Source organism: Mastomys coucha, unplaced genomic scaffold (assembly GCF_008632895.1).
Source record: "Mastomys coucha isolate ucsf_1 unplaced genomic scaffold, UCSF_Mcou_1 pScaffold1, whole genome shotgun sequence".
Taxonomy (NCBI): domain Eukaryota; kingdom Metazoa; phylum Chordata; class Mammalia; order Rodentia; family Muridae; genus Mastomys; species Mastomys coucha.
In genome coordinates this window covers 73,907,432-73,928,201 of record NW_022196891.1, presented here as the reverse complement: position 1 = coordinate 73,928,201, position 20,770 = coordinate 73,907,432, and the positions used below count along the sequence as shown (strand labels likewise).

The following is a 20,770-nucleotide window of genomic DNA, read 5'->3' as shown; positions in this document are numbered from 1 at the left end:
ACTTTGCTATTGGCTGGGAATACAAAGAAAAAAATCAAAACTCTACCTCTTGAGTAAGAATTTAATAAGCCAGACAGTTATACCAGTAGATATAAGCTTTTTATGTAAGCCTAGAGCTGCGCATAAGGCTTCAGGGCAGGGAACACAATTCGTGCATGCTTTTATACAGGTGCTAAGAGCAGCAGTGAACAGGAGCTCAGCATGCAGGAAAGAGTGGAAAGATGTCAGAAGTTGCCGGGTGGTGGTGGCGCATGCCTTTAATCCCAGCGCTTGGGAGGCAGAAGCAAGCGGATTTCTGAGTTTGAGGCCAGCCTGGTCTACAGAGTGAGTTCCAGAGCAACCAGGGATATATAGAGAAACCCTGTCTCGAAAAACCAAACCAAACAAACAAAATAAAGATGTCAGGAGTTTCCATCACAAGGCACTGCAGGTGTAAAGGGATACACTATGCGTGGTCAGCGGTTGCTAGGAGATGGCTGCTTTCTAAGACAGATGGTTCAGACAAGGCTTGTGAAAAGGATGGCTAAGAAGACAGCATGGGAGAAACAGGACTGGAGACCTAGATTAGGAAATACTGTGATGTTAGGAAAATATTGTTAATTCAGCCTAAGGACTTTGGACCTCAGTCTATGGGATTTTGGAAGTTAAAAGAGGAAAGCTGAGAAAAGGAATTGCACTGTCCTTTTGTTACACAGCAATAGAAACTTAGGAGAGTGGCCAACTGCGTGGAGCGAAGCCTGCAGAGTTGGGAGAGTCCACTATGTGCCATGCTCCAACAGACAGTCACACTCACCAGCATGGCTGTGCTGCAGTTCATGCCAGGCCGCCCCTATGTCCTCCTTTTCTACGTTGATGCTGGTGGAAGGATCCAGTGCATCTTCTTCTACAGTGGCATCAACTTCTCTCAGGGTGCATTTCAATTGGTGAATGCTTCTATTGGCTCGTTCTGTAACCAAAAAAAAAAAAAAAAATGTTAAGAGTCAGGACCAATAAAATGGTGTCCATCACCCCAATCCTTGGCCAATGAGGCATCGTCAAAAGATGTATCTGCTTTAGGGGAACCTTATGGCACGAAGCAGAATTCTAGCTTCAGCTAGCTGAGGAAAATAACAGAGGAGGCAAGAGAAGATGAAACCCAGTAGACTTGGGGCTCGATCTCTACAGTCCCTGTTCCGGCCATTATGAACATTCAGTGTGTGTGATACAATCAGCGAGGAGGACTGAAGAGCAGAGCTCCCTAGTAGTCACTGGCTTGGGAAGGTTGTTTCCTTTCCCTTGGTGTTTGAGACTCCACTGTCCTACCTAGAGATATGAGGTGAGCAGTCAGAACCATTCAGGAGGCTCAGTCACGCCAAGCTCTGGCCTAGGGAGCCTTCATCCTCTCTGCATCCTTACATCTCCATATTCCTGCCCAACAAAAGAATCCAAGCTGCCTGCCCTAGCTAGATCGGATCAAGATTGCACAGCTGGGTTCTCACAGTGGCAACCCGATTGTGCTGTCCTGGCTGAGTCCATCTCATACAGTGATAGTTGGTTAGCAGAAATGACCACCTCTGGAGTGGAAACTGAAACTAACCAGCACACAGTGACATAAGCTATCTATGATCGAATACTTTAAGGTAAACTGTTATGATAGCTCATCTCTAAAAATAGCCTCAGGGTCACACTGCACTTCCTCACAGGCCTAAATTTGCATTAACAGGCTGCAGTGACAGTTACAGCTCATCTTTACAAGGGTCAGCAGGTTTTACTTTCTCTGTCTTGAATGATTATTTAAGAGCTGGTCACCCTGTTGGAGAGACATACAAAGAAGCCAGAGGAAGGGGACAGGCTCTGAGACTACTAGGGGCTACTACTCTACCTGTCTTCAACCTAAGGGCTCAGTGTAGCCTCCAAAGGATTCCAGAGACCACTTAACTGTAATGGCATGGAAACGAAGCTAGGGAGGAAACATAGTTAGTAAAGTACTTGCTCTGCAAACATCAGGGTCTGAATTAAGATCCCCAAAACCTCTGTAAAAGGCTGCATGTGGCAGATCACATATGCAACCCCATCACTGGTGAGGGCAAGGACAGGTGGATTGCTGAAGCTCATTGGTCAGCCAGTCTAATTGTATCTATCAATTTCAGCTTATGTCTCAAAAGATAAACGAAGAGAGCAATCAAGGAGACACACTCAAGGCTATCCTCTCCCTCCATATGCACACGCACACACACAAGCACATGAACACACACACACACACACACAATCAGACTGATAATTATCATTATCAATCATCTCTGAAAACACATTTTATGAACATATGTTCTTCATTTTCTCCAATGTTATTAACTTTTCAGTTTTATTACTTAATACTCCATGTTACAAAATATGCAATATGGTTACTTTACTTACAGAAACTCATCCTCCACATGACTAACACTAAAAAGAACCAGCCCTTCTGGTCTGAGAGGAAAGATGAAATCCTATTGTCTTCATGGTGAACTTAGCACCACTGTTTCCTCTATTCTGATCTGATTCCCACACAGGCCTTCCTCTAAACACTGGTGCTGAGTGATAACCAGGTCTGGTCCCTTCTTACTCACTCTGGGTTTAAGAAAGTCCAGATTAGATGCAGTCCTGTTTTAGCATTACAAGGAGCAGCAACAGTTTTCTAAAACTCAGTATTTTCTAAACAGGCTTGTCAATGTAAAAGGAAAACCAAAGTGTTCTGTGACATGCAATGCAGTTCAGACATTTAGATTTCTGCCCTAAAATCTATAAATAAAGCACTTGGCTTTATAGCATCCATTAGAAAGGAAACGGGGTTTGACTAACATTGAAAGTATGCTCTACAGAGCTATCAAATTACTTCATTTCTAAGACAAAGAATAATTATTTATTTATACCTACTCTGATTAAAAGCTAAAAAGTTATATTAGGCAAAAAAAAAAAAGGGAAATCTTACATAAAAAAAAATGCACAATGGTAAGTCCCTGTGGGTATAGTTTTTTTTTTCATGAGATTACAATAATGGCGGGGTTTCTGCCTTGTATATTTATTTTGTAGGGCTGGGGACTGAACTCTAAGCCTATGGGATGCTAGGCAAAGGCTCTACCACTGAGCAACATCCCTAGCCTGTGGTCCAACTTGCAGCAACCCGTTCAGTTCTGTTTCTAACACTGTTCTATTCAGTCTTTCAGAGCCACACCAGCATTACATGCTAAATCACATCAAAGACAATTCATGAAGTTACTAGGCACTGAGGTCAACAATTAACCTCCCTCTAAAAGTGAATTTTGGTTTATCTGTTTCGGTTTTGCAAGTACTCAATCAGCAGTTGTTAAGGGTCAGAGAAGGAATCTTTGCAAGAATGAAATCCTAAAACTAAGACCGCGTTAAATGACGTTTTAAAATCATCTTAGCATAACATTTCAAAGCACTCTAAGTGGTTTCAATTCTCATGCAGCAGCATGACAAACTGTCTTAATCCTGAGGGATAAATTAAGACGATTCAAGACAGATGAAATGCCATGACTCCTTAACTGGAGCCACTGCAACGGAACCGCCCGTCCTCCACTACTCCCCAGCTGCAGCTCACTGGGGCCCACACTTAAGGAAATAGATTAGACAGGAGGGTCCTTTATCATTTCCTACCCCGCTGCTCATGGCAACAGCTTTATCTAACCGAGGGCCAGGAAGAAGATCCATTTCCTCTGTTCTCTGAGGCCACTTGCCTATTTCAGAATACAGCCTGATCTCTTCTCTCCAGCACCAACTGCAGGCTGTGTATGAACTTGGTCAGAGGAATGTAAATGCAGGTGAGCATTATTTCGGCAGTCCATTATCTAAACATCAGGCAGTACGATGAGCTCCTAAAAGGCTTTAAGCTGAAGACTGAAGTCAAAGCATCTTACTCAGTTCTCAGTCCAGTCTCTCTTCTCCCCATGTTTCAACCCCTCGATCACCACTGAGCTTTTCTTCATAAACATTAACTTCTTAAAAAGTAGCTTTAAGCGTTGACAATTATGTGCATGCATGTTTTCAATCATATTCAACATCTACTACTGTCCCTGACCAACTCCCACTCCCTCTAGACCCTTCCTCCCCTCCAAACATCATCTCCTATTTAAATGTGGTTTATCTTGTCGTTGCTTTATAAACTCACGAGTTTAATGAGGATTGTCTGAATGAACATGGGTGTGGAACTATTTAGGAACATGACAACTGATCAGTAGCTACTGCCACCCTCACCCCAAGCCAGACACAGCACTTGTCAATATAGCTCCTTAGCTAGGGGTACAATTAACATGTTTTTGAGAAAAACACAAGTGCCCCTCAGTGTTAAGACCAAAAACTACATTCATCTAATCAATTATTAATTTCTTTATTTTCCATCTGCCTAGGAGATATGAAAGAGAAATGTCCCAGTGTCAGGGGTGGGGACCCATCCTGCAAAGTGCCCAGCTGTCTCTGAGAAAACATACAATAAACCACTTCCTAGCCTGAGATATGAGAGGCCCTACAGTTCCTGACACAAGCTTAGACTGGGCAGACAAGCAGGAAAAAAAAAAAGAAAAGAAACCACAGGGAGACAAGAAAAACGTGTCTGTTTATACTTGACTGGGTCACAGCCCAGTTTAGAAGACAGCTATCATGGTTTACTAGGGAATTAGCAGGTAACAAAATTACGAGAAAAACAGCCTCATCCAAAATTAGACAGAGCCAAGTCTGGAAGCAGCCAGCCCCAATAGTCAAAGTGGCCAATAGAACTTTACAGAAATAAAAATGTCTCAAAAAACTGTGAGCGTAACTCTAAAGGCTGAAAATGGATGGCACTAGTGGAAACACCACCTCGGTGACAGTGTGGTTGGTGTAAGAAAGCGGGGACTGGAGGATTATCAAGGAAGGTGTGATGTGGAAAGCCTGAGACTGGTTATGTTCATCCTGTGGCATACACCTGGCACTTCACTGGCACCAGTTTGGCAGACTAATGCACTTTTTACCAATAGGGATTAATTTCAGCTGGGCTAGCAGAGATGTAGAGTGGAGCCATCAGACAACACAATCTATATTCATAATTGTAATTACTCATTCTTGAGTCTCTTGCAAAGCCTTGCAATGGCTACCTCACTGTTTCTGAACACAGTGCCATTACTGTTTCAGGCCTGAGAACTTTGTCTTAGGAACAGGCTAGGCATCCTCCCCACTGCCCTAGCTTCTACTCATGTGATGCCAGGATCACTCCTTTCTACCCCCAGTTGTGATGATCAACCATTTCTGTAGACATTACTAAAAGTTTGTTTGCCACACAAATTATCCCTAGTTGAGAATCACTGGTTGAGATCAATGCAGCGAGATAGCTCCTGCTGAGCCTTGAAGAACTATTCCCACTGTTAAGTGTTAAACCTACCACACATTCCACACTATTATACTACAACAGTAGCAGCCTTTTGATGAGGTGGGCAGCATTAATAATAACAGGCTGCTGTTACTAGTGCTGGTAGGGCAGAGTATAGCCAAAGCCTGATCCAGTATCAGCTCTAGGTCTACCCCTTCAAACCTTTCAGTGGGCTTAATGATCCAGGTTTCTGGGATGTGTGTTGAAGGGCATCAGGATATTTTCTTTACCTGTGGACTCATGTGAAAACTTTGTCATGAGTGGGTAATGTCACTGAAGTTCAAATCTTTAAAGACAGCATGATAGAATAAAATTTTCCCAATAGCTTGTCATCGTCTTTCCAGGAACACAGTAAAGTACCCTTATACTTTTATAACACATTGGAAACAGTTATGGTTTCAGGGCTGCCTCTGGGAACACCCTTTCTGTCTGTTGTAGGGTGACGACTGTGAACATCCTTCGTCTGTTGTTGGGGTGACGACTGTGAACACCCTTTTTCTCTGTTGTTGGGGTGACTGTGAACATCCTTTTTGTTTGCTGTTAAATCTCGTCTTTTACCAACTTTGCCTTAGTAGTGGAGGAAAAAGAAAGTTGGGATTTTGTTTTTAACTTTTGTTTTCAACTACCCTTAGTAGCCTTGAACTAGAAATCCTCCTGCCTCTGCCTCCTCAGCACTGCAATGGCCTATCTCATCGTGCCTTGCTTTTTGATTTTTGTTATAGTTTTAAAAAAAATAAAAACAAAGAGCCATAAAAGCTAAAGGTACTAAAACCAGCATGAATATATAAACAAAAATGTTCATAATTTTTATAGCCTCCCAAAATGCTTACATATGTGTGTGTGTGTGTTGTGTGTGTACCTACAGACATATAAATACAAATAACACATGGTAAATAATCAAAAGAAAAACTAAGCAAATATTTGTAGAAATAGAAAGGAAGAAATAAAAGTTTTGTAAGTAAATCTGAGAAAACGAGCCACTTTCCCCTAAGATGAGCATGTGTTCCTTAAGTAGGCCAAAGGTCCAGATGACATCACTGCTGGCTGGCACACATGCAAAAGTCTCCGTTAGTAGTGCTATTTTATACAACCCTTCTGCAGATAGGAAGTCTTCCCTCGCAGGATCTAGAGAGATGTGCCACCTACATCCAAGCCAATTATCCACTATCAGCACCAGCTCCAGCTTTTTCTAACTACATCAAGCACAGAAGGAAGGACCTTCCTCTAAAGGTTCTTGCCACAGTCCCTTCCAAGGCACCAGTTCAACTTCTTTTCAGTTTCACAAGGCATGAGCATGATCCTTATCCTTCTTGTAGTCTAACTAGGAGCAAGAAGAGGGCACTGGCACTTGAGGAGACAGAGGGAAATCTCTGCTCTTAGGTTGGCTTGTGCTTGGCTTTCTTCTTAGATAAAAAGCAGGACAGGAAAAGCAGGGGAGAAGGAAGCCAGGAGGAAGTGAAAAGCACAAAGCACAGGATGCCCACACTCCTGTTCTTTCCCTAGTGTCTTTCACCAAGTCCTTTACACACTTTGCCATCTTGGCTCCCACAGGCAATAATTCTCACATCTAGTTCAAGCTTTTAATTTTACAGATGAGAAAACAGAAAGCCAAATTCAACTTATTAACTGATCCAAGGTCACACAGATACTAATCAGCAAATCGACAGGAAGTTCCGTGATCTGCCACCTAGTCACACATTCTCTCTTTATTCTGTCATATTCTCCACAGATTCCATCCACAGGCTGAAAAACCAACGTTGTGAAAGGAAAGGGGAAAAGTGCATACAGAGTACACATAAGAGAGAAAGTATGTATTCCTGTCAAAGCACAACCTTGTTTGAATGGTATACCCACTAAACCAAAGGTGGAGAGCAATCATTTGGTCAGGTGATAAATGTGCTGCTGATAAACGGCATCCACACCCCAGGATGCACCACGGAATGACAAATGGCTCTGTTAGTAGGGACAGATAACCCATTACCTTGTGATCTCTGTCCTTTTTAACATTGAAAGTGCATGATCAAATGTGTTAACACGTAAAGCATCCAGTAAATAAACACTTGGCCACCTGCCAAGAGGCCTTCCAAATGCCTTCTAGTCACAGACTGAGCTGTGGCTCCCAGGACACCAGCGATATGCTCACTTTGACTATGCTGGAAGCCTGAATGCTCCTGTGGCTGTTTCCTAAGAATGAAGAATACTAGCAATGGGTGATGTACACTTATTTTAAAATCTCAGGAATAAGTAGGAAGAACTATCAATACTTGATTGTTCTCCCTGTATGCATAAACTAAGGAGGACATTTTATAACACAATTCTTAAATACGGGGCACTCTTGAAATGACAAATGGTATCATTTTCACCACAGTTTGACCTCTTATAAACAAGAAGTTTACTTTAAAGGAATTGGTCTCTCTAAATGTGGTAATGGACATCTGACTATGCTCAAGTCAGGATTGACCCCATTTTGTCGCCTCCCTCTAGATATGGTTGCATACGCTAAGAAGCACAAGAAAGTCACTAAATCAAGAAACAATACATCCTGAAAGCCAGGAGGAATGATGCCTTAAGTTTTTTCAAATATTCATCTCTTTTTCTATACCCCTTATTTGCCATTGGTCAAATGGTGTGACCTTAAATGGTTATCGTGCCAATTATACATTTTAAAATTATCTTAATTAGAACTTCATGTAATTATTACTGGAAGCCATCGCAGTACTGCTACACATATCACTACCACAAGATTTGTAGTTTATAGTGCTGGGGTTTGAACTCAGGACCTTGTGCAGGCCTAAGCAAGTGCTACTCCATCAAGCTACACCTACTTCTATAAAACTGGTTTGAAATTAGCCCTATGACTATATCAAGATGCTTAATATTAAGCAATCCCCAAATGTGTGGGAGGAAATGAAGTCCTGAGTAAGCGTGTGTTGTTGACATGAGAAAAGCCACGTCAAGGACCCAGTGCCTCAGACCCATCGGAACAGCAAGGCCTTCCCCGGGTCAGGCTCTGGATGCACCTGACATTTAGCTGAAGCCAGTCCATGCAGCAGCTGTAGCCCACAGCTTCCTCATCCCAGCCGACTGCAGCATCAGACCTCCCCTACAGAAGCTCCCTACTGAGGCTGAGTGTCCAGACCGCTGCTGCTGTGTCTCCATGTGAGCCCATGGCCCACCGCATCCCGGCTTCATGTTACCTGCCTGTCATTTCTTCATCACATTGCCCTAGTCAGATCACTCATGTGACTACATCAAAATGATTAATATTAAACATCCCCACCCAGTGGTTAAATAAAAGCCCAAAATTTTGTCAAAGAAGAACTAGATGAAAAAAAGCCAACTAACCAACCAATCACCACACCAACACACAGAAAAACTTAACCAATATAATATATATATATTATGATATATCCATCTATATCATTGAGCACAGAGCTCTTCTTGATTCCAACAGAAAAGTTAGAAGCAGCTACTTTGGAATCCACCAATTCCTGAGATACCAGTAGGAAGATGACTGCATTTAATTCCACCATCCTAGAGTTTGAACACTGAGGATGCTAACAATTGATAACACCACGAATAGATACAGAAGACAAAGAATAGCCTACAAAGTCCTAAGGAGGTAAACTTTTCAGTCTTCTCAGAAAATTAAAAATTAAAATTTACAGGAGGCAAATATTAGCAGCTAACATTTAATAAGCATTTGTGTGCCAAACATTGGTTACCACCCTTATTTTAAGCCATATCAATCTGCGATTGCTTTGCTTCTTGTCTCCCCCATTAATCCAAAGACTCCACACCATAGAGACCCATGGCCGCTTCATCACCTAGTAGCCTAACCCAAATCAGGCATTCGGTTATTATTTGCTGAACAATTCAGGTTATAAATGGTTCAAATTTTTAACTGTTGGCCATAGCATTGGGGGGGGGGTATGAAAATGCAGCATAGGAAAAAACATATCATAACCCATAGAATAAAGTCTTTGGTGAAATTTTCACTTTCTATGTCCCACATTAACTTGCCCATCTCTCCTTCCTTCTTTTCCACATGCCAGACAAGCATTCTAATAATGAGCGATTTTCCAAGCCCCTAGCACGCATTTCTTGCTACAGAGTAACGATTTTTTTTAAGTTCTGAAAATACAATAAATAAATAAATAAATAAATAAATAATCAGTTTTATGCTCCTTATTCGTTTTGTTCATTTGTTCTCCACAGTAATCATGATGTAGTTGACACCACAAATTCACTATAACAAGTCTCAAGTTTCCAGAGATTGCGCATGTGGGCCAAAAGAACAGAGCTAGCTAGCTGTGAGTATTGTCTGCACTCTGTCAGATGATCATCCTTTGCTCAGAGAACTTGAATTAACTAAAATAGGCCCCGATTATAGTAATTATGACTTGATTAATAAGAAAGGCATAGGCTTTGAAGGTGGATGGGTCTGAATTCAATACCTACCTGCCTTTGCCACTACCAACCAGCTGTGTGAGTTTTGGCTTACAACTCTACCTCTCCGAGACCGGTAAAATGGAGTCATTAGTAAGATAAAGTTTTAAATGCTTTGCTATATGAAAATAATGTAGATCAATAAATATTGTATTATTTCAAATAACTATTAGTGTTTTGTTTCTGAACTTATACGTCAGATTTGCTAGACTACACCAGAATTTGCATGTGTAAGAAATATAAATAAGAAATTTATTGGATTAAACAGCAACAGGATGGCAACAGGGTAAAAGTGGCATGGAGCTGCCCATGAGTTTGTGCTGGCACTGGTGAATAACACACTTAAATCAAGATGTAGGTCCCTTGTTGGGTCAGGTAACCACAAGAATCAGAGGTAACAATGCCGCTTAATCCTGAAAACAAAACTAAAAGATTTCATTCATAAGATCAGAGCAACATCCGTCTTCTTCCTCCACAGCGTGGCTAGTGCTCAAGGAAAGTGTCTGGGGGAAAAAACAAAACAAAAAAAAAAAAAACAAAAAAAAACAAAAAAAAACCAACCCACTATTGCCCATGGTACCTAGGAGCTAGTAAGCACTGAGATTCGGAGCAACTCACCCCGGAGACTCCGTTGGTATTGCCCAAGACTGTCCTCCAGGGTGGATTTCCCTGGGGACTTCGCCATGGGGTTAGAGATGGGAATTATGCGGGAAAGTGTCCAGTGCACCCCTCCGAGGACAGGCCTAGCGCTGGGAGTTAGGGGGATGCCTGCCTGCTTCCTGTCGCTGCTGTCACTAGGGAGCCAGGAACCCCGGACCGAGCTCCTGGGGGCTCTTCCTACCCCCTGGCCCTCATGGTGAACGTCGGGAATTGTAGTTCTCACGCTCAAAGCCTGCAGCCTCGAGAGTCCTATGAACCTTCCAGCTATACTACGCTTCCCAGAGGGCTATGCGCTCGGAGCGTCTCTCCGGCCGTTTAGCGGCCTGAGCCCGTTGCCAAGAGACGGGTTGGCAGGCCGCGCCCTTTCCCTTTGGCATAGCTTGGATTAGTCCCGCTGTCTTGCTATCCTCAGCCAGCTGGATCGACCCGCTGACGGAACGGGCCCGGTGAAGGACTTAGACTCTTCCAAGCGGGCCGGTGGGGAGTTGATCCCTGAGCCCTCGCAAGGATTCACTGTAAACTCGCTTTTCGTTAGGACTTCTGTCAAAAATTGTTTTTCTCTAGAAAAAAAAAATGAAGTGTAAATCTCCCAAACAGCCAGACAGTGAAGGCGGCGGACTCTACAACTCCTAGCTTGCCCAGAGCCCCGCCCTCCGCGTGGAGTTGGCGCGCTGCCCGCTGGGAATCGTAGTCCTGGTTGGTTGCGGTCCCACTCCAGCCAAGCGGCTCTTCATTGTTCCAGCGGGTCTGGAGGGCACGCCTGCGCAGTGGGCAGCTGCGCGAGCGTGTGGGGTGAGACCCTCTGCAAAGCCCCCTTTCATTGTCTGGGTCTGGCGCCTGCGCAGTGAGGCATCGCTGGGCCCCGGCTGGAGGAGGGAGAGGGCCTGGCTCCCTGCCCTTCTGCGAGGCGCCTGCGCACTGAGCGGCCGCTCGCTGCCGTTCCCGCTATGTGTGGGGCGTGTGTGGAATAACGTTATTGCCCAGCGAAACCGAAGGGCCCCCCAGCTCCACGGCGGCGGCGACGACGACAACGGCGAGGGGGGTTGGGGGGAGGACAGCGTGGCAGAGACTGACGGGACGCGCCGCGCCCCGCCTCCCGGTCCAGTCCCTCTCTGCGGTGAGGGGTAAGTGATGCGCTCGGGGTCCGCACGGCCCGGGATTCTGCACATCCACAGCTCCGGCGGCCGGGGCCGGGGCGCGGCCCGCGGCCCGCGGCCCGCGGCCCGCGGGATGGAGTGCGAGCCTGGAGGCCGAGGGGCGCCACCCGGACGCCCCGCGCGGCCGCCGCCCTCCTCTCCGGTCCCGTCCCTTCCCCTCCCCCACGGGCTGCGGCCGGCTGCTCCGGGCCGGCTTCCTCTCTGTGCGCCCGGTCCTCTTCTGTTCTCTCCCGCTTTGTGCAGGCAGCCGCTGCCCGAGCTACCCCGGAACACGAAGGAATGGCTGCGGGGCCGCCGGGGAAGGGAGTTTTCCAGGGCGCCCATCCCTTTTGTAGGGTTGGTTTCGGGGTGTGAGGAGGGTGGCCGGCGGTGGGGAGGGGGTGACGGGCGACGAGCCTTCCGATGGCGTTGGGAGGGCGTGGAAGACGTGCTGTCACGCAGCCTGTCGGGCGATCGCACACCACGTAACCTCTAGCTCGGTTGTAAAACCCACGGGAGGAGCGAGTGGCTTCCTGTGGGCTTCATTGTCCCGATGTTCAGTGGTAGGGTTTGGCTCTAGTTCACTTCCATTTTATTCGAGGGAAAGAAATAGCAGCTGCGTGACACGTACGGGAGGACAAGGAATTGTGTCCTACCTAAGTCATACGATGTCTGATTTCTGGTCTTGAGTATAAACTGTCGTCCTGACCCCCGATCCCCAAAGAGTATATAAAGACAGGCCATACAGGCTATGCAGTCCTAAGCCTGCCAAGCTGATCAATATAAAATTACTAGGTGACAATGAGGGCTCTGGGCTTAGGTAGGGCCTGATTGCGAAGCTGTTGTTTAGCAGGGAAATGAACCAGCAGAATTATTTTTTCCACTGGGTGGGTAATGCATTCATGTTCCTAAGGGAATACATTAGGATATGCTCAAAACAAACAAAAAAAAATAGGCCAGCTATGTTTTAGTTTCTGAAATTGATTGGTTTTTATTCTGTTAATGAAAATTCAACCACTGGATAGGAATTTGTTGAAGCAGACAATACATCTATTTGAAAATGCATCCTTTAAGATCATTTGAAATCTTAACGTATTTTTGCAGTGCTTTGTCAGCCGTTTTGCTTAAAACAAGCAGACGATAGGATGAAGCAGGATGAGGAGGAGCAAGTGGAAGGATAATGTGAGAGTTCCTTTATAAATACAGAACCTAAATCTTTACTGATAAAGCCCTGTGTATTGAGCCTTCAGGAACTGAGGGATTCAGCCCTGGGAAATAGCAAGTTACAAACCAAGCAGTCTCTATTTTTGCCATTGTTTTAAAAAAATAAAACCCGGTCAGCTTTTAGTTTTTCCTTTTGTAAGTACCATAAAACGTTGGTGTCCTAAAACAGGAGTCTTAAGTGGGCTTAACAGAAACTAAGAAGATACCTGGGCAAAGGCGGCTGACTTGTCTGCCACCTCTGAAGCACTGGAAGGCAGAGCCAAACAAAACCAAGATCTGTATGGCAGTGGGATCTCTCCTGTGTGTGTACCCTAGCAGTGGGATCTCTCCTATGTGTGTGCCCTAGCAGTGGGATCTCTCCTGTGTGTGTACCCTAGTCCCCTTGTCCTGCACAAACCTCAAGAGTGGTCTGCATGAGTTAACTCTATTCTCACAGTTGTATTAATTTAATCCTTATGTTGTGACATGTATTATTAATTATACTAAAGTGGAGCTTGAGTTTTATAGACTAACAGAAAATGTGCTTTTTGTAAAAAAAGAAAATGGCTTCCCTGCCTATTAATAACCCAAATGAAATATATGTCCTAATATTTTATAGCATGATCAACTCTATAACCTGTGTTAAAAATAAAATCTACACACAAGAACTTAATGATGTTGGTTGTTGTTTAATGAATTATATTCTTCTCAATTTACTCACCTTTTGATAACATTTGTGGGGGCTTCTTTTGCTAGAGTGGAATTTTTAACATTTAAATTTTGTTCTTTAATTCTACTCTATCTTAATGTTATTTTATATTAGATTACAGCCAATTTTTTGTTTGTCTGTTTGGGGGTTTTGTTGTTTTGTTTTGTGTGTGTGTGTGAGAGAGAGAGAGAGCACGAGTGCTCACGAGTGACGTGATTTCTCTGTGTAGCCCTGGCTGGCCTGGAACTTACTCTGTAGACCAGGCTGGCCTGGACTCAGAAATCTGCCTGCCTCTGCCTCCCAAGTGCTGGGATTAAAGGAGTGTGCCACCACTGCCTGGCCTTACCTCTGCTTTCCTAGTGCTGGGATTAATGGTGTGCTTGGCTTGGCTTAGATTTCAACTGGCTTTTTTAAAACATTCATAACCAAATTCCACCTGTGAATTTTATTTTGTAAAACTTTAAGTATATCTTACCAGTAAATTTCATGGTATCCTAAAATTGCTCTGTGTGGAATACATAATCTTCATGTTTCTCATTTTAGCATTAGAATAAACATCAATATCACTTGTGCATGCTGATGCAAATATCAGGGTTGTTTTTAAAATTTCATAATTAGTAATTTGTTTCACTTAATACTTTTTCTCTACTGGGGGGAGGGGCCAAAACTCAATTTTATTGTTGCATCTGGTAGTGATCAGATATTGCACATCTGGTGATAAAAGCTTAATTCTTGAACTTTGTATCTGTATAGGTTTGCTTTCTCTTTTTTTTCCATGTGTTTGTGGTGTATTTGCATGCATGTATGTATGAATTTCTGCATGTGTTGGGGCATGCATGTATGCCTGTGCACGTGGAGGCCTGAGATACAAATCTTCCTTGATTGCTTTTCTATATTGTTCATTTTGAGGCTTCGTTGAACCTATAGCTTATGAATCAAGCTCATCTCACTAGCTAGCTTGCTCCAGAGATCTCCTATCTTTACTTTCTGAGCCTAACTGTACATCCCCGCACAGGTCACCAAGCCTACCCAGCATTTACATGGCTTCTGCCTATCTGAACCATCTGGTCATCTTGCTTACTCAACAAGTCCTCTAACAGACCCTGTATGGTTTATTCACTTAACAAAATTCTGTTCCTGATAAATATTTTTCACTAGTTAATGCGTAATGATTTTTCTTCTGTCTTAAACATCAGACTATTAAGTGTTGTACTGTTTTAATAAGGATATGATAGGTGACACTAGGCTGTAAAATACCTGTATAGTTGGAAGTTTTTCTAGATTAGTTAATACACCAGTGTTTGATGGATAGATAAATATTAAAGCATTAAGCATAAACCTCTTTTATCCAGATAATATAGTCCTGTTTAGTGGCATAAAAGCCTCAGACCATCTTTTCTCCTTTAATTTTCCTTAACAATGAAAATTTTGAGTAACTACCCTTGGCAAAGTGAGCATTGATTTACTTGCTCTACTGTTTTATGAGGGATGTGTTCAATAGTGAGCTCACTTTTTTTGTGGTTTATAAGAATAAGAAAACATCTGTAGTTGATTAAACGGGTTATATTGTCCAGTTTAGTTGAAATGATTGTGCAACAGGATATGTATTTTTTTAGGCAAAGTAACATAGCAAATATGAAATCTATTTTCATGTCAAGCAAAAGCATAGAAGAAATTCACAGCAGGAAAGTTGATGCTATATAAATCACTTCCATGCAACAGTAACAATACAAGGGGGAAGAATCCCAAGCACTGTGTAGAACGGAAACCCAGTGGAACATAGCAGAGAATAGGCAACTATTTTAGTGCACTAATAATTATTAAGTGCTATAGAAAATATTTCTCTTTGGGTCATGGCATTATTGAAATGGTGACTAATACCTACGCTGCATGGGGCACTTACTAAATGGCAGGGGTTTTTTCCTTTTTAAACTTCCTCCTTTATCACAGTATTATCTTACACATTTAAAGTTTAAAACCTTGGGATTGGAGAGATGGCTCAGCAGTTAAGATCACTAGCTGCTCTTCCAGGGAACCTAAGTTTAGTTCCCAACAACCAAGAGGTAGTTCCCAGCCTCCTGGAATTCCAGCTGCAAGAAGCCAGACTCTCTCTCTCTCTTTTGCCCTCTAGACAACAGAGACACACATGGTGAATATTGTACATGCAGACAAAACACAAAGTTTTAATAAGTTCTAAAAGAACTTGAAGCCCAAAGTTAGTTAACTGTTTCTATGGCACATATCACAGAATTGTTGAATCTGTAACTGAACCTTTGTGTTTTGATCAAAATCAAAATTCTTTTGACTTATCTTTTCTTTTTAGTAAGTTAAATGATCATACCTGTTCCTTTATTGTCATTAATAAAATGCTGGAGTTGGAAGCATTTTACAAGTATTCTGTACAATGTGCCACATGTACAGAAATTCTTGAGATTCAGCTTCACCTTGAACTCTTCCCTGGACTTGAAAGGAAGTCCATTTAACCTTCAGAAAGTTTAATGAAAGGTTGTTAGCAGAGTCCTAGGCCAGAAGAGGTCCCAGCTAATGAGATTGAGCCATCTGCTGCATGGAGAGTAGAGAGGAGTGAGATGCAGAGAAGGCCTTTATTCAATATGGCCACACTCAGATAAAAACAGTAGCTCTGGGATTCTATAAGAGAAGGAAAAAGGTAGGGAACCAGGGGCATTTATAATCAAATATAAACAGCCAAACTGTGATCTGATAGATGATTGATTACCTGCTTCTGCTAGGTCCTGCTAGTACCAAGAAGTCATTGTTGCTTGAAGGGAGGTGATTGCTCACACTTTAAGAGAGCAGCCTAGGATCCTTCCAGAAAGTATAAGACAACAGGGCTCAGTGTTCCTACAAGTCAAGATGGAGTGTGGAAGAAGGGCTCTTGAGAGTAGGCTGGAGAAACAAATTGAGATCAGTTGGGACAGAAACTGTCTTCCTTCCTGGGGAGCCCTGTTACAATGCTTAACGTTTCTGCAGTAGCATTCACTAATTATAATAATGGCTTCTGCTATGGCATTTTCATACAAGTACATAATATATTTTGATCATCTTTGTGTCTGCTCGTCTCCTTTCTCTCAAACACACACACACAGTGTATATAGACCCTTGGATACTAGAAAGGATAGAAAGGAGCCCCTAAAGAATTTAGGGGACAGGAAAGATAAGAACACATGTGAGTTGGAAAGGGGAATACTGGAGATGGAGATTATAGAGTAGGGACAGAGAGAGATGGGAGTGTAACGGAATGGAGGTGATAGCCATAACTAAGGACTTATAAAAAAGCATGCAATCTAATGCTGATTTTACTATATGAATTCTTAATGTTAGCTGTAGTTCTATCTTAAGAACAATACAGTAAGATACTCAATAAAGTTTTTCAAAATTACCACTTGCAATTTCATACTTATATAGTTTCCTTTACCTTTCTTGTCTGATTTGAGACAGTTGAATGTGGTTTTTTTCCAGTATAATTTCTATATTTAATGCTGCAGTTATGGTCTGACTGTATACTTATTGCTTATTTAAAGCCATGTACTTTTGTTTGCAGTCTGACATTGTGTCATGTCTATCAACAGTAATGTTTTTCTCAGTTCTGAGACATCCAGGGGAGGGAAATCATGGTTCTTGAAGTTTACATTCTTGTAATTCAGGGTGAAATTCAGTACTGCTTTTCTAATATTAAAGTACTCTTTCTTATGAACTAATATTGTTAATAATAGTTATTAACAATATTATAGTTTCTTATGAACTAATATTGTTAAGTTTTCTTTGATGCTAGTTGTAGGTTTTGTTTTATTCTAGTGTTTTTAACAATTAGAAACTTAGCAACCTTATGTTGGCTCTCATTTTGTTTTCTGAAATGTTTTTGTCTGAAAATTACTGATGCAGTCTATATAAATGTCCTTATATATATTTACTAGTCTCACATACTTCATTTATAACATGGGTGATATTTCTGAGGCAATGATTTACCCTTACCTTCTACTCAATTTTGTCTGTTTTAATGTGACTGTAGTACAAATTTGTTGAAATTTTCTTGAATCATGATTCTGTCTTCTCATGCAAGGGATTAGCTTCCCTTCCTGGCTTTTGGACATTTATAAATTTAATAAATATCTCTAATGTCTTCATCCTGTTCGAGTACTTGTCATAGCCAAGGGTAAAATCATCCAGATTTATAAATAGAATCAGTGCCACATAAAATATGCTGGGGGTGGAGAAGTGATACAAAGGTAATGAAAATTATTTGTAGTTTGTTTTGTTTTTCCTTGATTAACAAAGGAATGAGACTAGAAGTTTTTTGTTTTTTTGAGACAGGGTTTCTCTGTGTAGCCCTGGCTGTCCTGGAACTCACTCTGTAGACCAGGCTCGCATGGAAACTGGCATTGATAAAACCTGAGGCTAGTAGATGGAAGAGAAGGGGAAAAAGTGAGTAAAATTAATCAAAGAGTAGGGGATGATAGACTTTCCTTCTTTATTTTCAAGGTGTCAGTCATACAAATGGCTCAAGTGGTTCAGTATTTTTAAATGGTGTGCAGATTCCTTCCTACACCTGTTTTATAAATACTGAATTACCAGTTTTGCCAATGTTATGAAGTGCTTTTATTATATTTTATGTATCTTTCAATTCTAACAATTACAAATAATAATCTTAACCATGTCTTCCATCTTTGACAGGTAAGAAAGGCTCACTATGCACTGTATCTTGAATGCTGTTATTTCTGAGTGTTTGAGAAATCAGCCTTCAGATACAGTGCTCACCATCCCACCAAAGATATTCAACATTCTAGCTTAGGTCAGGGAAAAAGACATACATGTAAGTCTCTGGGTAGAGAATATTCTCACGTGCAGTGTGGTTCTGCAAAGAATGGGATAAGTGAATTTGAGAACAAAGAGGCCACTGTGACTGGAGGTGAGTGAGAGAAGGGAAGAGGAGGAGGAATTAAAATGGGATGGAGCTTTTATTGGTTGATGTTATTTAAGTGCCGTGGGAATTTATTGAGGACTTTGAAAGGATTGTTTTATAGATAGTAGTGAAAGGGGTGCAAGTATGGAAATAAGATGAGCTAAGATTTAATTGGAGTAATATAAACTGTGTTTGTAGTAACTGCAATGGTGATACGAAAGTTGTCCATGTCTGGCTTTCCAGAATCAAGAGTTTCTGTAAAGTTAGGAATCTTTTTTGAACATCTAAGTAAACATATCAACTAGGTAATGGGATATATATGACACAAATTCTGAGGAGAAGATTTAAGGATTCTTAAAATGTAACTACCAGTAAACTGGAAGGGATCAAATTGTGTGGTACCCCAGAAACCAAGAGAAGAAAGGAATGTTGGAGGTAAAAGTGTCCAGTCAGTGTATCACATTTAATTACTTAAAAATATATATTACATATATATATATATATATTACCCTCTTACTGGTGGTGACTGAGCATTCTTCATTCTCATTTATTAATAAGAATGTTTGCAGTCATTTTTTCCCGTAAACTAGTCATCTGTGCACTTGAACAAAGTTTATTTACAAGTAGGGAATTGCTGACTGTAGGTAGATGGGTAAGAAGTGATCAGTGGTACCTCAGTGTCACTAGTTGTGTGATGTTGAATGTGTTACTTTACGTCAGAGACTCAGTTCCATGTTACATTTAGTTAGTGATAGACTACCTTCTTGGAGGCTTACTCTGAAAAATAAATGTTTAATGGTGAATATTTTCTTGCCTTAGGTCCTCAAAAATAATGCCCCCTCATTGTTGTTGGATGTGAGGAAACACATTGGCTGAAGTTAAGTTTTTCCCATTGGTGTAGAGATAATATTCACCTCTCCTGGATTCTGTCTCACTGGGCAGTTTTGCTTGTCATTTTACAGCATTCTTGTGGTGTACAAAAAGAAGCATGGTGCCAGGAGTCTTTAAAGTCAGACTCCTGATTCTGCCCGATAGTGTACTAGGTAAAGGTTTATTATATGTTACATGGGATAGCAAATCACAAATTCAAGCCTTAGAGCTTAAATAGGAAGGAGTCTTGCACCCCAGGCAAATACTAGAAAACTGATTTGAGCCAATCCTAGGAAAGAGGCATAAGGTATAAAATAATCTGGTAGATAATGCATTGGAAACCAAGACTTTCTGTGGAACTCTAATTTAAAAATATAAGAACTGAGGGTCTAGCTCAGTGCTAGACTCTGTGCTTAGCATATGAGAAGCCCCTCTTTGGTCCACAGGATAACAGAGTGGACAAGCACACACAAGGCAATTATCCCTTGATATCTACATAGAATTAAATCTTCCAGTGCTTGAGACCTTTAAATAAAATTGGAATAGTATTTGTATATAACCTATTGACATCTTCTTACATACTTAGGAAAAAATTGCATTTATGTGTATATGTGTGGGGAGGTACATGATATGCTACACAAGAGGAGGCCAAGGGACATCGTGAAGGAGTCAGTTCCCTCCTTCCACTGTGTGAGTCCCAAGGCTTAGCTCAGGTCATCAGTTCACTCCTTCCACTGTGTGAGTCCCAAGGCTTAGCTCAGGTCATCAGGTTTGGCAGCAAGGGCCTTCACCCACTTAGCCATCTCTGGTTGATCCTCCTATGTACATTATTTAAATTATCTTTGTGTTACTTACAGTGCCTAATACAATGCAATATTCCACAAATACTTAATGTTCTCTATCACTTGGGGAATAGTGGCAAATGAAAATTATCTGTGTATGTTCAAAATAGGCATAATTATTCTCTCCTTCCAGTATTTTTCATCTGAGTTTATTGGAGCTTCCATGTCTTTTATATGAGTACTGATTCTGTTCCCTCCCAAAGGCTGCATCTCTATTATATCATCATCATCATTATTATTATTATTATTATTATTATTATTATTAATTACTATTATTATTATTATTCACTTTACATCCCACTCAGTGCCCTTCCTCCTGGTCACCCCTGCCACAATCCTCTCTCCCTCTCCTCTCCTCTTCTCTGAGAGGGTGAGGCCCTCCCTGGGTATCTCCCCACCCTAGAACATCAAGTCTCTGCAGGACTGGGTACATCCACTCCCACTGAGTGACAAGGCAGCCCAGCTAGAAGAACATATCCCATCTATAGGCAACAGCTTCTGGGATAGCTTCCTACTCCAGTTGTTTGGGACCCACAAGAAGACAAGGTTGCACATCTGCTACATATGTGTGGGGAGGCCTAGGTGCAGCCCATCCATGTA

At 42.0% G+C, this 20,770-nt stretch overlaps 2 protein-coding genes across 16 annotated transcripts in view; one reads left to right on the top strand and one right to left on the bottom strand.

Annotated features, from left to right (window-relative positions):
* Sdccag8 (serologically defined colon cancer antigen 8) overlaps window positions 1–11,221 on the bottom strand; it is a 194,770-nt gene extending 183,549 nt beyond the window's left edge. For 2 of the 4 annotated variants that reach the window (XR_004123667.1, XR_004123668.1), the window contains exons 1-2: window positions 10,448–11,218; window positions 794–946 (exon numbers count right to left, since the gene is read on the bottom strand). Coding sequence is in view for 1 of the 4 variants with exons in the window: in XM_031390771.1 (XP_031246631.1) it covers window positions 794–946; window positions 10,448–10,514 (220 nt within the window). In the remaining 3 variants the exon portion in view is untranslated. Of the gene's footprint in view, window positions 1–793; window positions 947–10,447 lie in introns of all 4 variants that reach the window. The other 2 variants (XR_004123669.1, XM_031390771.1) reach the window with 2 other exon arrangements.
* Window positions 11,222–11,236: 15 nt separating this feature from the next.
* The window catches only part of Cep170 (centrosomal protein 170), an 80,770-nt gene continuing 71,236 nt past the window's right edge, over window positions 11,237–20,770 (top strand). For 4 of the 12 annotated variants that reach the window (XM_031390734.1, XM_031390723.1, XM_031390703.1 and 1 more), the window contains exon 1: window positions 11,244–11,613. The gene's annotated coding sequence lies outside the window, so the exon portion shown is untranslated. Of the gene's footprint in view, window positions 11,614–20,770 lie in introns of all 12 variants that reach the window. The other 8 variants (XM_031390679.1, XM_031390663.1, XM_031390669.1 and 5 more) reach the window with 6 other exon arrangements.